General features: G+C 39.1%; 1 protein-coding gene across 1 annotated transcript in view; it reads left to right on the top strand.

Annotated features, from left to right (window-relative positions):
• The window catches only part of ASAH2 (N-acylsphingosine amidohydrolase 2), a gene marked incomplete at its 3' end in the record, with an annotated part of 73,574 nt that extends 64,287 nt beyond the window's left edge, over positions 1-9,287 (top strand). The window contains 4 exon segments of the mRNA XM_080694823.1: positions 944-1,090; positions 3,901-3,960; positions 6,847-6,935; positions 9,098-9,287. Of these exon segments, the coding sequence (XP_080550949.1) occupies positions 944-1,090; positions 3,901-3,960; positions 6,847-6,935; positions 9,098-9,287 (486 nt within the window).
• Between the last annotated feature and the right edge of the window lie 5,680 nt (positions 9,288-14,967).

The raw sequence follows: 14,967 nt of genomic DNA, 5'->3' as shown, positions 1-14,967 counted from the left end.
TAACAGTGGTAAATTTTGTGAGAAACAGATTAAACACAGTCAGGATGTAAGGTGATCTTAAGTTTTAAATTAGAAGTATATTTATTATAAGCTTTAATTGATACAGCCAAGGATTTAGTAAAAGATAATTGGTACTAACTCTGGGTGAAAGATTCTCCATACTTTTCTAGATTCACAGAGCAATTCCAATGTCATGTTATGAAGGCCTGTCACGTGCTAGGCCTCTGTCCAAAGTCACACAATTAAAAATAGAAAAGATAAAAGACTGAGAAGACTGAGTAATCTTTCCAAGCTTGTTCTCTGATTTCTGGACTATATGTTTCAGGGGAATAAAACAGCTGCCTCTGACCGCAACTTTCTTCTAATGATAAAAACTTAAACCGCAAACATCTAGGCTCACAGTTTCAGCAAGGTTCCTCTCAGTTTGTCAGAGGTCACTAGCTCTTGAAGCATGTGTGTATGTGCAATGTGCACACCTCCTTTATGAAAGAGATTCTGAGCCTGGCATGGTGGCATACGCTTGTAATCCCAGCATTCAGGAGGCTGAAACCTCGCGGCCAGCCTCAGCTACTTAGTGAGGCCCTCCGTAATTAGTGAGACCCTGTTTCAAAATCAAGAATAAAAAATAGGCAGGGGTTGTAGCTCAGAGGTCAAAAACCCCTGGGTTCTATCCCCAGACCTGCAAGAAAAGAAAATAAAAGAAAGAAAGAGAAAGAGAGAGAGACAGAGAGAGACAGAGAGAGAGAGAAAAGAAAGGAAAGAAGGAAAGAAGAAAGGAAGGAAGGAAGGAAGGAAGGAAGGAAGGAAGGAAGGAAGGAAGGAAGGAAGGAAGGAAGAAAGAGAGAGAGAAAGAAAGAAAGGCAAGCAATTCTGGGTAGGAAGCCTGAGGAAAGGGTCCCTTGACTCTACACTGCGAATTCCTTAAGCTAATATTCTGTTTCAGGACACTGTCGCCAACATGAGCAGTGGCCCGGAGCCTCCATTTTTCAAACAACTGATAATCCCATTGATTCCTAATATTGAGGATCGACCACCAATAGGCAGAAATTTTGGGGATATCCTGCAGCCAGCGAACCCCAAATACAAAGTGGTAAGACTGACAGGGGGAGGGATCTTGAACTATCTATGAGACAAGTTTTTAGAGGCCAGGGGAACACATTGTTTAATATTACCACCCGTTCTCAGTCATACCACAGGGCAGCTTCAGCAGTGGTAATTTTGATAATTGTTCTTATCTCGGCAGAGGCTCTGCCAAAGTAAAAAGAATGGGAAATAACATTTTCTTGGGGTAATTATGTAAAATCACATTACTAAAATACAAATTATCCTTTTTCTTAAACGGATGGTCAAAGAACCAGCTGAGAGACTCTGTCCTTTAAATCAAGGGATGGAAAGCCAGGCGTGGTGGCGCATGCTTGTAATCCCCGTGCTTGGGAGGCTGAGACAGAAGAGTCGCACAGGTTCAAAGCCAGCCTCGGCTACTTAGTGAGGCTCTCAGCAACTTAGTGAGACCCTGTTTCCAAATAAAGTATGAAATAGGTCTGTGAGTATAGCCCGGAGGTAGAAAGCCTCTGGGTTCCACCCCCAGTACCACCAAAAAAAAAATAAAAATAAAAATAAAAAATAAAGGGATGGAAAAGTCTTTTAAATCAAGGAAAGGAAAAGCACATAGAAATGAAACGGGATCTGCACCACCGTAGCTCATGTTGATCTTGTGTCCAGCAGCCTTGATAAGTTATTTATTAATTCAATAGGTGTTGCAAAAATTTTTGTATGAATTTCTTAGGAATTTCAACATATAGTATCATATCATCTTCACAAGAGAAAGAAGAAAGAAAGAAAGAAAGAAAGAAAGAAAGAAAGAAAGAAAGAAAGAAAGAAGTTGGCTTATTCCTTTTTGAATTTTTAAATTGTATCTCTTATTGAATGATCAAAAACCTCAACTGTAACGATAAATAGACTGGTTAGGAGAAAAGTATTCAGTGTTTGCCCATTTAATATGAAAATTTTCTAGAGTTTTTTTTTTTAGATACTTAATCAGGTTGAGAGACTTCTTTTTTCATCACTAGTGTATTGAGAGGTTTTACTTAGAGTGAGTGTTGAATTTTTTCAAAAGTCTTTCTGTAGTAGGTTTTCATCTCCTATTCTATTAAAATAGTATATTGCATTAACTGACTTCAAGGGTATTTATTTTTAAATAAATGCCCTTTCATCATGGAGTACCATTTTTTTATGTTGCTGAATCTGTTGCTGATATATTGCTAAGGAGTTTTATATCTATGTATGTGAGAAATATTTGTAGTTTCATGAGTTGTCTTGGCAAAGCTTGCAAAATGGGGAAGAGGAGGTATCATTATATGTGATAAAATATTTTATTATTTATTATATACATTTATTATATGCTATATATTATATGGTTCATGGACAGCCTCAACTACTTAGTGAGGCCCTTTGCAACTCAGAGAGACCCTGTTTCAAAATAAAGAATAAAAAATAGGGCTGAGGGTGTAGCTCAGAGGTAGAATGCCCTGGGTTTCATCTCCAGTACTGCAAAAAAACATATAGAGCAAATTTTTTGCAGCAAAATTTTTAACTAATTTTATTTCTTTACTTGTTACATATAGACTTATTCAATGTTCTATATTTTTCCTTTGAGTTAATAATTGTATGTCTTTCTAGGAATTTGACTTTATTTTAGTCATCTGTATCTTTCTATGTATTTCCATCTGTCTAGTAATTTTTCCATTTTATATATGTTTTTTTATATATAGCATTTTATATATAGCATTTGCCATTCATAGTATTTCCACATAATTATTTCAATCTCTGAAACCTCCTCACTTTGGTAATTAGTGTCTTCAAAGAACTAGTGTTTAGTTTCATCCCTTCTGCCCACCGCTTCACCTATGACCAAGGTTCCCAGGCAGGGCCAGGGCAGCTCTTAGTCTAGGGCAAATCTCTGCACCTTCCCCTTTCCCCTACACACAATGAGGTAAAACTTAATTATATGTAAACTTAATGATGGGGTTTTTCCAGTTGGCTTGGTGGGAGCAGGAACTTTTCACAACTTCCCATGACCCTAGAGATTGTTCCCTGTAATTCTTCCAGGCAACTCTTTGCCCAGCTTCAGGTAACACCCTTTTGTGTTTGTGGAATTGAGCAGAGCCTTCTGCAAATCTCGAGCTCTCTCCCTGGTAGCCCTCGTCCCTGTTGCGCTCACGGCTGTGAGGACTTTCTGGCTCTTTGTCCTGTGAACTCAAGACTGTTAGTCTTCGTGAGTTCTCTTTTCCAGAGCCTCAACTTAGGCAGACTGATCTGAATTCTGCCTTGCCATGCCATGGCCTGTAAACTCTGAAGGCATTGAGTTGGGACAACTGTAGGGTTTATCTGTTTTCTATCACTCAAGGGTCAGGGTCTTCCATTTCCTGATGCCCACTGTCTTTGAAACCACTGTTTAAAGCCATTGTTTCATACATATTTTGTTGAGTTTTTAAGTTATTTCAAGTAAGAGGGTACTACATACACAAACATTCCATCTTATAAGTCAACCATGAAGCGTTTTGGCTCTTAATTGATTCAGTCTATCTCACAGATAGGAAGGAGGGGTGAGAAAATTTCAAGGGCCGAAGAAGCTACTTTAATGTGCTGTTATTGGTGTGAACTGTACATCTAGATTTTCATCTGAATCTACTGAAAAGAAAATCCATTGTCCCTGAGCTCTGTGTTCATTGCTTCAAGGGCATTTTCCCTACCATTTCTAAAGGATAACCATATAATTAAATAGAACAGAATCTACAGAAAGCCTTTAGAGTCCTAGGACATATAATAGATACTGATTCAAATTGAATTACAGCAAAAATCCTTCAATTAGAACTCATTAAATAAACTTCCTCTTTCCAGGGAGAAGTTGTTGAAGTTATATTTGTTGGTGCTAACCCAAAGAATTCAGCAGAAAACCAGGTAGGCCTCAATTGTCTAATGCTCTTTTTAGCCATTCATTTTCATAAAGAGAACATAGGCCAACTTATTTTCCATCTTATTTCATGAAGTGGGGAAATGTTCTATGGGTACAGTTAATCTGGAATGAAGTCTGGACAAAAAGCACACAAGAAGCATCCTACTGGCTCTTCTTAGGACCACATAGATCACCATTCACAGAGGACTCCATTGTCTCTTGAGAAGATGCTAATTTGAACACAATCTCATTTGTGTATTCAAATTTAGAACCCCACTCAATTTGGTAAGATAATCAAAGGGCCAAGCAAGTGAAGTGTGTCTTTTGATCCCTCCTGCTCCTTCATGGGCCCTCTCCTTCTTCTCTAGCATGGCTCTCTCTGGTCCTACCTCTCCTGTTGCAGAATGATCACTGATTCCCACATGGGTCCCCAGTAGGCTTGGGTGCTGGCTCATGTGTTTTGTTTTATTTGCTTTGGATATTTCTCTACTCTTTATTGCTGGTACTAACAGGTTGTTTACTAATTAATAAAACTGGCATAAAAACACATGTAAAACAAACAATATAGAAGTAATAAATTACAATGTTAAAATACCACTCTCCTCACAAATTGCTGTTAAGAAGTAATTACTGTTAATAATTTCTTACATAGAATTTCAGACCCTTTGTTTGTATGGTATGTATGAATTATCCACTCATGTAGTATATCCAGTAATAAATTGAAGTAATCGTACTCTTCTGAAGCTTACTTAGAATGATCATATAACCACACAGGCAATAACTGGACACATTCTGGTTGTAGAAATTTATAGAAGGAAAAGAAAACAGGCGCATGGAAGTGATTTCAAGGTCATACCTTATACTGTGACTGAGGATGCATTCAATCCATTGATGGGCCATTCTGCCTATGGCCCATTGTCACTTATGATCCAAAATACCTTTCTTCCAGGCCGGGCGTGGTGTCGCACGCTTGTAATCCCCGCGCTTGGGAGGCGGAGACAGGAGGATAGCGCAGGTTCGAAGCCAGCCGCGCGCGCTGGCTTAGGAGACCCTGTTTCCAAATAAAAATATAAAATAGGTCTGGGAGTGTAGCCCAGACATAGAAGGGCTTCCAGGAACCCCAGTACCACCACAAAACAAAACAAAACAAACAAAACAAAATACCTTTCTTCCAAATGAACCTTCCCATTTCTGTTCATGAAAATTCTTTCATTACCATAACAATTGTGGCAATGTGGCATTGTCAAATATGAGATTGGAAGAAAATATTCTATTGCTTGGACAGTTGATATGCACCTAATTGGAGTAATTTCTCTCAGAGGGCAAAGTATACCAGAATATTTACATGTTTGAAACATTATTTTCTAAAGATATCAGAGTATCATATCACCTCTGTAGGCTAAGCTATCATTTGATATCCTTAGGGTAGAGAAGCACTGTCATCACTTGCCACAGAGAAGCAGGGGAACAAAGTACTTAGAACACTTTAATGAGAATAGAACTGATTTCTAAGGATGCTCTGGGAATTGGTGCAGAACAGTGTCTAGTATTCTTTATTATATGTCATCTTTCTATCAATATTAGCACTATTTAATGAATGCTTACCATTTGCAAGTACCTAGCCTAAGTGCTTTACATACATTGTCATGTAAATATAATTAATTTAATCCTCACTACTACCCAATAAGTTATGCTCTAGTTATTACTCATCTACTTTATAGATGAGTAAACTAAGACCTAGAGAAATTAACTAATTTGTAGGAATTAATCATACACCTGGAAGACGTTATGGTAGGGAAATCGGGGAAGGATTGACACATGTTTGCCTCTGATATTTGGTGGCGTAGGCTTGCTCTCCAATTTGTACTCTAGAGCTCTATTCATTAGGGCCTGCCATATCTCCTACTTCATCTAAGGCCTTCCCAAAAGTTATACTGCCCTAAGTGGGCAAAGTAGTTCTTTTTATAAGTCATCATGGTTATGTAAACTCCTTTATTGAATAAAACTCAGTTCAATAATAAGAGAAGACTTTTAAATAATTCCCCAGCCTAGCTGTAAGTAGGAGATGTAGTCAGCAAAGGGTTATTTGAGCAGTGGAAAATGATAGGTGTAAAGGACTGTGATGGATAAAGGCAAATTAGGTCCATGTCTTATCTTTAAGGGCCATGGTTTAAAGGATGTTGAGGCAATTTGGAGATTTATGGTCTTTGTATTTATTATTTTGTCATATTATTCAAATCTGTGCTTTATTTGAAGCTGAATCCTTAGTCTGAGACAAATTGCTCTATTATAGCTATCTCCCAATGGGGAAATAAAATCTTCTTATGATATAGTTTCTAGGAATCCATTATGACAAAATGTAGGGACTGCCTTTAACACCCCCAGGACAGGGAAGATTTATACATTCTTTTCAATTCTTTCACTCAGGAAGGTACAGCAGCTAATAATTCATTTACCTGGAGATGTAAAGATGAAGACTTCTCCATTTCCCCTCCTAAATGATACAGTGGCTAGAACAAGCCTCAGGACATAAATCAAGAGACATGTCATGAGAAGGCTTGATTTATGCCACTCTAAAAATCTCATCTTATTTTCAGTTTCTTTGCAGCCCTAATTTCCAAAATTTATTATCATCTCCATAATTACACTTCCTTCAAATTTCTAAAAATGTCACAGTTTTTAATAGACTGGATACATTAACATCCTGAAGACACTGCATAGGTTGAGAATACATTCATAGGAGAATACCGGTGAGAATCTGGATGAGATCTGAATATATATTTGTACAGGGTATCAGTAGGTTAGCCTATGGTCAGCAGGAGGACTTAGCACAGAAGGGATCCTTTTTGTGACTGTGCGGCGCCTGACAAGTTCTATTAATTGCATTTCAGACCCATCAGACCTTCCTCACCGTGGAAAAATATGAGGACACTACAGCAGAGTGGCAGGTCATGTATAATGATGCCTCCTGGGAGACTCGGTGAGCATGTCTACTGAATATTTTGTCTTTGGAGCCTTGGAAACAGTTAGTTAGCAGTGTAGGAAAGGCAAATGGGAAGACTGGCTCAATGTGTAGTATTAATAATATCAAATTCCCAAGGACATGTCTGGCTGCATTTAATTGATTTATTAGACTTTATTTTGATTCTACTGTTCAAGGAAGCAGGGTGGTGTGTGTTTATGTAAGATTAGGTGCTCATGCAGTTGTGGCTTGCATTCTTATAGACATCTTATTATTTTGGCTTTTTCCATGGTGACAGGTATTATGCTGAAAAACTGACTAGGCTTCTTGCAAATTGGTTGAAAGGGGTGTCAGGTGAAGGAGATGAGATGTCTTTGTAGAGTTGAACATTCCTAGGAGGAAAATAATGAATCTGTCCCCCACATATAGTGCATATTTATATAAAGCCAATGAATCTTTGAGTTATTGAAACACAAAAGCTTAGTGTTTAACTCTCACAGACTCAAGCGAGGGGTAATGAGCTCATGGGAGAGAGATCTATCTCTGTGCCTTTTGTCACCAAATTTCTGAGCTGAATTTTGAAGATTACGGCAATATGCCAAAAATGATATTTCTATTCTCAAGGGTATAAATCCAGCATCACAAGACATTGGCAGCGGGCAATATTTTTGGCAATTTGTGTCTAATTCAGATTGTCCTAAACCAAGTAATTATTTATATGTTGGTCTGTTCACATAGTTAACTGAAAATAGGAATTTGACTGTGCTGTGGCACATTTGACAGCCAATATAAATGCAGGTATCTTTTGTTTTTCCCATGGTCTTTAGGACTCTAGACTACAGGTAGTTTTCAAATAAGTATTATATAGCAAAGTGCAGTGGTGCACACCTAGGAGTCTGAGGCAGGAGGATGGTAGGTTTGAGGATGACTTCAACAGTGTGGCAAGACTCTCAGCGACTTAATGAGACCCTGTTTCAAATTTTAAAAAGAAATAAAGAAAAGGAAGATGCTGTGGGAGTATTCAGAGGTAAAATGCTCCTGGGTTCAATACCCAGTACCAATCCCCCCCCAAATAATACACATTTATTGTAAAACATGGTTATACTACAAATAAATTAGATTATTTATTTTCAAAAGCTAAATTCAGAATTTCAGGAAACACTAAGGATCTCTTTAGACCTTTGTCTTTGTCACCAGCAGTGGTATCATCAGATATTAATGGAGAACACGGAGCTGTTCACCGAGGCCTAAAGAATGTTGAATGCACCCTCTGTGCCCAAGGGATTTGCTTTCCGTGTAGCGGGGTACCAGCTCTTCAGGTCATTGTGTATCCTGAAGGGTGTCTGAGCCTTCTGCTGTGTCCTGGACCCTCCTCATCTCAGCCCCACAGTTCAGCAGGCTCCCGTTGACCTGCTTTCTGATCCTTGGTCACACCTCCCTCATTTGTTCCTGCCTGGGACCCTTTGTATTCTCAGTATTTCTTTCTGAGATGCTCTCCTTTCATATCTCTGGACAAATGACATCTCCTCAGAGAAACTTCTTGTTTTCTCCACTGTGCCCATCACTCTTAAAATTCTAAATTTTATTGCTTTATTGGTTGTTGTTTTTACCCATCCCTACCCCAACAGAATATACATCTCATGAATCTTTAAATTGTCTTTAAACTATCTCTACCTTGCTTACTACTTGCTCAGAACTTCTCAAATAGAATCAAATCTCACAAATGCGTTCATTAAATGTGCATTTTTAACAAATGAATCCAGATGTGAGAAGATGTGTCAGTGGATACAGAGTCTGAGAAGGACTAAGAGGAGACATTTGTGTTATCAGATTAGGCTTCCTGGGATGGATGGTTTATGGAGTTAGAAAGGTAGGGAAAGTAAAGACATTTCTACAAATAGCTGTTCTTTAAAGTGCCTCTTTTAGAAAACAGATCATTTGTGTCTGTTTAGGTCATTGCTATAATCTCAACATACTACCGTGGTCAATGTGAGTGCTTCTTGATTATTCATTGAATGAATAATGCATTTTTCTAATCACAAATTTTTAGAGTAAAAACTGTGTTTTGTTTATTTGTTTTAATACACTTTTATTGGTATATTGTAATTATACATCATAATGAGGTTCAGAGTGATTGAAAAATACATGCACATAGCACTCAACTTGTTTTCTACCAACAGGTTTTATTGGCATAAGGGATTACTGGGCCGGAGCAACGCAACAATAGAATGGCACATTCCAGACACCGCCCAGCCTGGAATCTACAGAATAAGATATTTCGGACACAATAGGAAGCAGGAAATTCTAAAGCCTGCAGTCATATTTTCATTTGAAGGCACTTCCTCTGCTTTCGAAGTTGTGAAAAGTTGAGATATTTGAAGACCAGTCCTACTCTACGTATATTATATAACGGATTTCACATGAATGTGAACTACCATTTTGACTTCTATAATTGCCCCAGTTTGGGGACAGATAGTTTACTGCAAATGGGACAGAGGGGTGTGTGTGTGTGTGTGTGTGTGTGTGTGTGTGTGTGTGTGTGTGTAGGGGGATACCTGTCCCACTTATCTTAATACAGCAGCCATGCACCTTGTACTCTACAGCCTAAAGCATGATTTCCCTGGAGGCTTTATGGTTGGTTAAGGGGCAATTCCTTTCAATATGAAACCTCTAAATGTTAGAGTGTTTAAGGATGTGTGAGCAATGTCTACAATCATTGAATATTAGAACCGGAAATATTTGTGGAAATCCTCCAGATTGATCCTTCCTTTTACAGATGGAAAAAGGCGGTTTTGGGGACTTAAGATGAGAACGAAGTTCTAGGAATTCTCCCCGCATTTGCATCTAAAATATTATGTAACCTTACCATCAGTGTATGAGCTCAGTTAGAGTAACAACAAATTAGCATGCCAGTTTTCCTACAGTGAAATGAACAGTCACTCTGGAGTTGGTGCTGGAGTCATGAAATTGCCTTTCAAAGCCCAATTATGAGGAAGTCAGACTTGCAAGATTTTGATCATGCCTTGTATTTCCTGAAGTGTCCTTAAACCACTAGACTGTATCTCTTGTCCCAAGACTTACTTTCAATGATTTTTTTTTTTTTACTGTGTTCACCAGTCAAATTTACCCCAAACCATAATGCTTTGCCATTAACATAGATTATAAAATGACAGTATCACTGGCTGGAATGTAGTCCTCAGAGGGGAGGTTCTCAGTTCATTTACCTTACTTTTTAATCAGTGGCACTCTTACTCTTGGACTCACCCCATCATAGAACATTTACTAAGACCTACATGTCCAGCATGGGTCTTGACAATTATGATAACATATTTCAGAGAATGTGTAAGTGCCAAAAGGTGGCTATTTTGAAGGAGAAAGATTAAATTCTATGTGTAAATTCCAGAGAGACATGTAAAAATTAATAATCAAGTCACATATTGTATATCTTCTATGTTGAATACTCTAATTTGGGAAGGAAGAGGCTCCGGAAAATTTTGGTAAGTACTGCTTAGCAGGAAGAGCATTGTGGAATGCCCAGTCTAATGTTACAAAGAATGAGATATGATCATCTAACGTCAATTGCATGAAAGTACTAATTGCACTTAAAATTAAGTAGGGGCTCCCAGACAGCAAAGTCAATTTCCAAGCCCCAAATCATATTTTCATATGCTTGTAAAAAGCTTTAGAATTTTAGGGAAAAAATCCATCTTATTTCAAAAATAAGCTTTAAAATTTGAAAAGAATAATAAAGATATTAATAATAATAATAACAACATTCATGATAAATTGAGTTAGAAGGAATGTGGAAAGGTTTTTGGTAAAGCAGTGCTCTAGAGAATTTTTCTATGAAAGTTGACTGCTGAAGAGTTAATAATCAGGACTCCCAAAGGTTGTGATCATTTTTTTTAATGACAAGATCATACTTAGTATAAAAGTATTTTCCATTACCCAGGAGAATTTGCGAATTATTTTCTAATGCCTCCATTCCTCCCACTGGAACTTTCCTCAGAAAGCCTCTGATGCCCTTTATAGCTCACTGATAGCTATACATGGTGGTCATTATAGCCTCTTAGTGATCCTCCTGCACCCAGCCCTCTGAGGGCTAGTATGCTTGGTCCCAAATAACCCACAGAAACCTGTTTTCTCACTAGTTATCATTTCTTCCAGCTCATTCAGTTCTATTTTTGCCGCACATAAAAATAAAACCAAATCTCTGCATTATAGACACCATAGTTATACACCCAAGCATAAAAGAACCCCACTAAGTAGCTGATCTGATCTACTCATTTAAAAACATAAATTCAATCTGTGCCTGTGGAAGCTGCAGGAAATGGTTCATTGGAGTCTAACCATGTAGAAGAAACTTTTGAGAATGCTGGAGAATATGGAAAATGGTGAGTTGGTTGGTGGGAGAACTATTTCAGAGAAGATTGTATTTCTCATGTCAAAGTGTCTCTGTTTTGTTTGTACTCTGCCTACATTGGTTTCAAGGATACTGTGACTTCTTCAAAAAGCAGTGAATGATTATTCCTCCGTGTCTATACTTTTCAGTGAGTCAATAGAATATTTAATAATAAATTAAGAATTACACTTGGGGAAGTATTTTCTAATGAGAGCTATCGTAGACAAATTAGCAATTGTCTTTTAAAAAGAAATGGAAAGAAAAGTAATAGATTACATGTAAATCAGGTTGCAGAGTGAATCAAATAACCTCTGTAGACATGCATGTTTATGTTTATAGCAGCACAATTCACAATAGCCAAATTATGAAATTAACCTAGGTGTCCAATAAATGAATGGATTACAAAATTATGGGATATATGCGCAATGTAATTCTACTCAGCAATGAAAAAGAATAAAATTATGTCATTTGCAAGAAAACGCATGGAACCTGGTGAACATTGAGATTAGCCAATCACAGAACGTGAAAAGTCACATGTTTTATATGCGGAAACTAGCAAATAATTGGGATACGAGAGGGACTATAGATAATGGAGGAGAAACTCCAGAAAACACTTCCAGTGGTGTTAGGTAATATGTGAGAATACCAGTGCCAATCTCAATATCATGTTTAGGGAAGGGGAGAGTGGGGAGGGAGCCGGGGAAGCTCACCAAGTGCTGCGTGCATGGCACCATCGCTCTGAGTTACATAATGATGTGGCACTATAATGCACCAAAAAAAGTATAAAAAATATCCACTCAAACAAAATGGAGCCACTTCATCATCTCTTTTCCAGCCTCTGAAGATCTGCTGCTGGTAAAGTACATAGGCAGAGAATTTGGGGCTACTTGAGCAATTGAGAGTTTCCCAGGTAGGTAGCTAATTATAAATTGTTCTATGAGCTAATTCTGAACTAAGGTATGAAGAATGAATTTACTTGTGAATGTCCTTTTCTCGTCTCCCTTCTCTTATGCTTCTCCTCCAGGGAATAGAGCCTACTGTCTGTCCTTTTCTGATATTAGCTCATGGATTTTATCTTTAGGGAAAGAATTGCTCCACTAGATGTTCTCTCACGTCTTCAGTGCTTCCAAATAATGCTTCTAGTTCCTGGGTAACCACTGGTTTATACTGGCTTTGGGAATTTAAAACTGATGTGAGGCCAAAGACGGAAATCCACATTCTTCCCATATGATTAGTTAGGATGCATTCAGCTGTACGTTACAGAATATTCTTCATTAACAGTAATTCCCAACACTGAAGACAAACAATCTCACATAGAAATAAGTCTTGAGGTGCCTAATTCAGCACAGCCACTTACTGATATGATTGATGCTTTGCCTGTCTTTCTTTCTTCCCTTGAAAAGAAGCAGATTTGAGGGAGATGGCAAATCTCATTTTGGATGTCTGAGACGTTGAAAAGGTGTCTGAGTAACCAATGCCAGCACACACTGGGAAATGTGAAGAGAGGACATTGGAGAAAAAATGGGGCAAAAGACAGGAGATATGGGAAGCATCATCTTCAAACTCAGGGGTGAAGTCAAAGAAACTGACAACTTTGCTAGAAAGAGGGTACAGAAGAGGAAGGGGAAAGACCAGAATGACAGGCCTTTCTTACTTACCTACTTTTAAAAAGAGGAAAGAGAAGGTGAGCCAGAAAATACCACTGCTAAGAAGAAGAAACAATTAGGTTTAGAAGGGTGGGAAGGACGAATTCCAAGGAAGTCAATTTTATCTAATGCTGCAGAGAAACTTCGAGATGAAGACTGGATTGAGCCTTTGAAAACTGACCAGAGAGCGATTTCATGAGTGGAAGACATTTACAAGGAGCCAGGAGGCAGATATACTAGGTTGCCTGAATGTGGCAGAGACCGCTAGTGGCCCCGCCATGCCTGTGTTCCCGTTCCTCCACAGTGAATGTTCTACTTGTTCACGGGGATAGGACTGCATTTCCAAGCCTGGGCATAGCCCAGGGCCGCATCTGGCCACTGGGTTAGCCATCTGGCTCAGTTCTGTGAAACGGGATGAGAAACGGGATGTGTTCTGCTCTCAAATGGGGAGAGCTCACCAAGTGCTGTGTGCATGTATGCCTCTACCACTCTGAACTTTGCCGTGCTGTATGGCTACAATGCATCATAAAACTTTTAAAAAGGTAAAGGTGTTCACTCCCTTGCCTGACTTCCCTCCCTGCATAGTAGACGTGTAAGGAACATGATGGCCAGAGCCTGAGCCAACTAGAGCCCAGAGATGGAGACCTTGTGTTCAGGATAACTATGCTATAAAGACACCTGGGTCCCTGAGAGCTTGGAGTTGTTATTACATCATCCCTGGACTGCTCCACCTCAGATGATTAATTGGAGGGAAAATAAACTCCTGTCTCCTTTTCTACTATACTATTTCATTGTTAGAAAAGCTGAAACTTTTTTTTTCCCTTGTGGCACTGGAGGTTGTACCCAGGGGCATTCTACCTCTGAGTTACACCTCCAACCCTGTTTTATTTTTTAATTTTGTGGGGTGGGGGTAAAGGGGATGGAACTCAGGGGGATTCTACGTCCGTGCTATACCTCCAGCCCTGTTTTTTATTCTTTATTTTGAACAGGGTCTCACTGAGTTGCAGTGATCTTCCTGTCTCAGCCTCCCAAATGCTGGGATTACAAGCGTGCACCACCACACCTGGCTTATATTTGAATTTTGAAACAGGGTCTCACTAAGCTGTAGAGAGCCTCACTAAATTGCTGAGGCTGGCCTTGAGCCTCCAACCCTCCTGCCTCAGCCTCCCAAGGACTGGGATTATGGGCATACACCACCACACCTGGTTGAAATCTATATTTTAACTAATATACTGAGGAAAACCTCATGAAGGCTATAATTTTGATACTTCTGTAGCTAGGACAACTACCAACATATTTTCACAAAATCAGGAAGCAGATCTCTACTAGTGTACTGTGGAAGATGATATGTGCTTCCCTTTCGTTTTCTGACTGTCTGTTATGGGTAGAAGTATGCTACCCCCCCCCCCCAAAGAGATGAGGTGAGGTCCTACCGCCACCCAGAGTCTCAGAATGTGACGTTATTTAGAAATAAAGTCATTGCCGATGGAATTTCAGATGGCATTGCTCTGGAGTTGGGTGGTTGCCTAATCTAATACACTTGTGTCTTTATAAAAAGAATGCTTTTTAGGTTGGACTCAATGGGGCATGCCTATAATCCCAGTAGTTGGGAGGCTGAGAGAGGAGGATTGGAGACTTCAGGACAGTCTCAGCAATTTAGTGAGACCTTGTTTCAAGATAAAAAAAATAAAATAGTGCTGGAGGTATAGCTCAGAGGTAGAATGATCCTTGAATTCAATCCCTAATCTAGAAAAAAAGGAGAGAGAGAGGGAGAGAGAGGAAGAGAGAGAGAGAGAGAGAGAGAGAGAGAGAGAGAGAGAGAGAAGAGAGAGAGAGAGAGAGAGGAAGGGAAGGGAAGGGAAGGGAAGGGAAGGGAAGGGAAGGGAAGGAAGGAAAGGTGCAAACTGGTATGGTGGTGCATGCCTCTAATCCCAAGACGTGAGATCTGAGACAGGAAGATCACAGATTCAAGGACAGCCTCAGCAACTTAGCTAAGACCCTC

The sequence above is a fragment of the Muscardinus avellanarius genome, assembly GCF_963383645.1.
Source record: "Muscardinus avellanarius genome assembly, chromosome: 4".
Classification (NCBI taxonomy): Eukaryota; Metazoa; Chordata; class Mammalia; order Rodentia; family Gliridae; genus Muscardinus; species Muscardinus avellanarius.
This window is presented reverse-complemented; position numbering and strand designations above follow the sequence as displayed.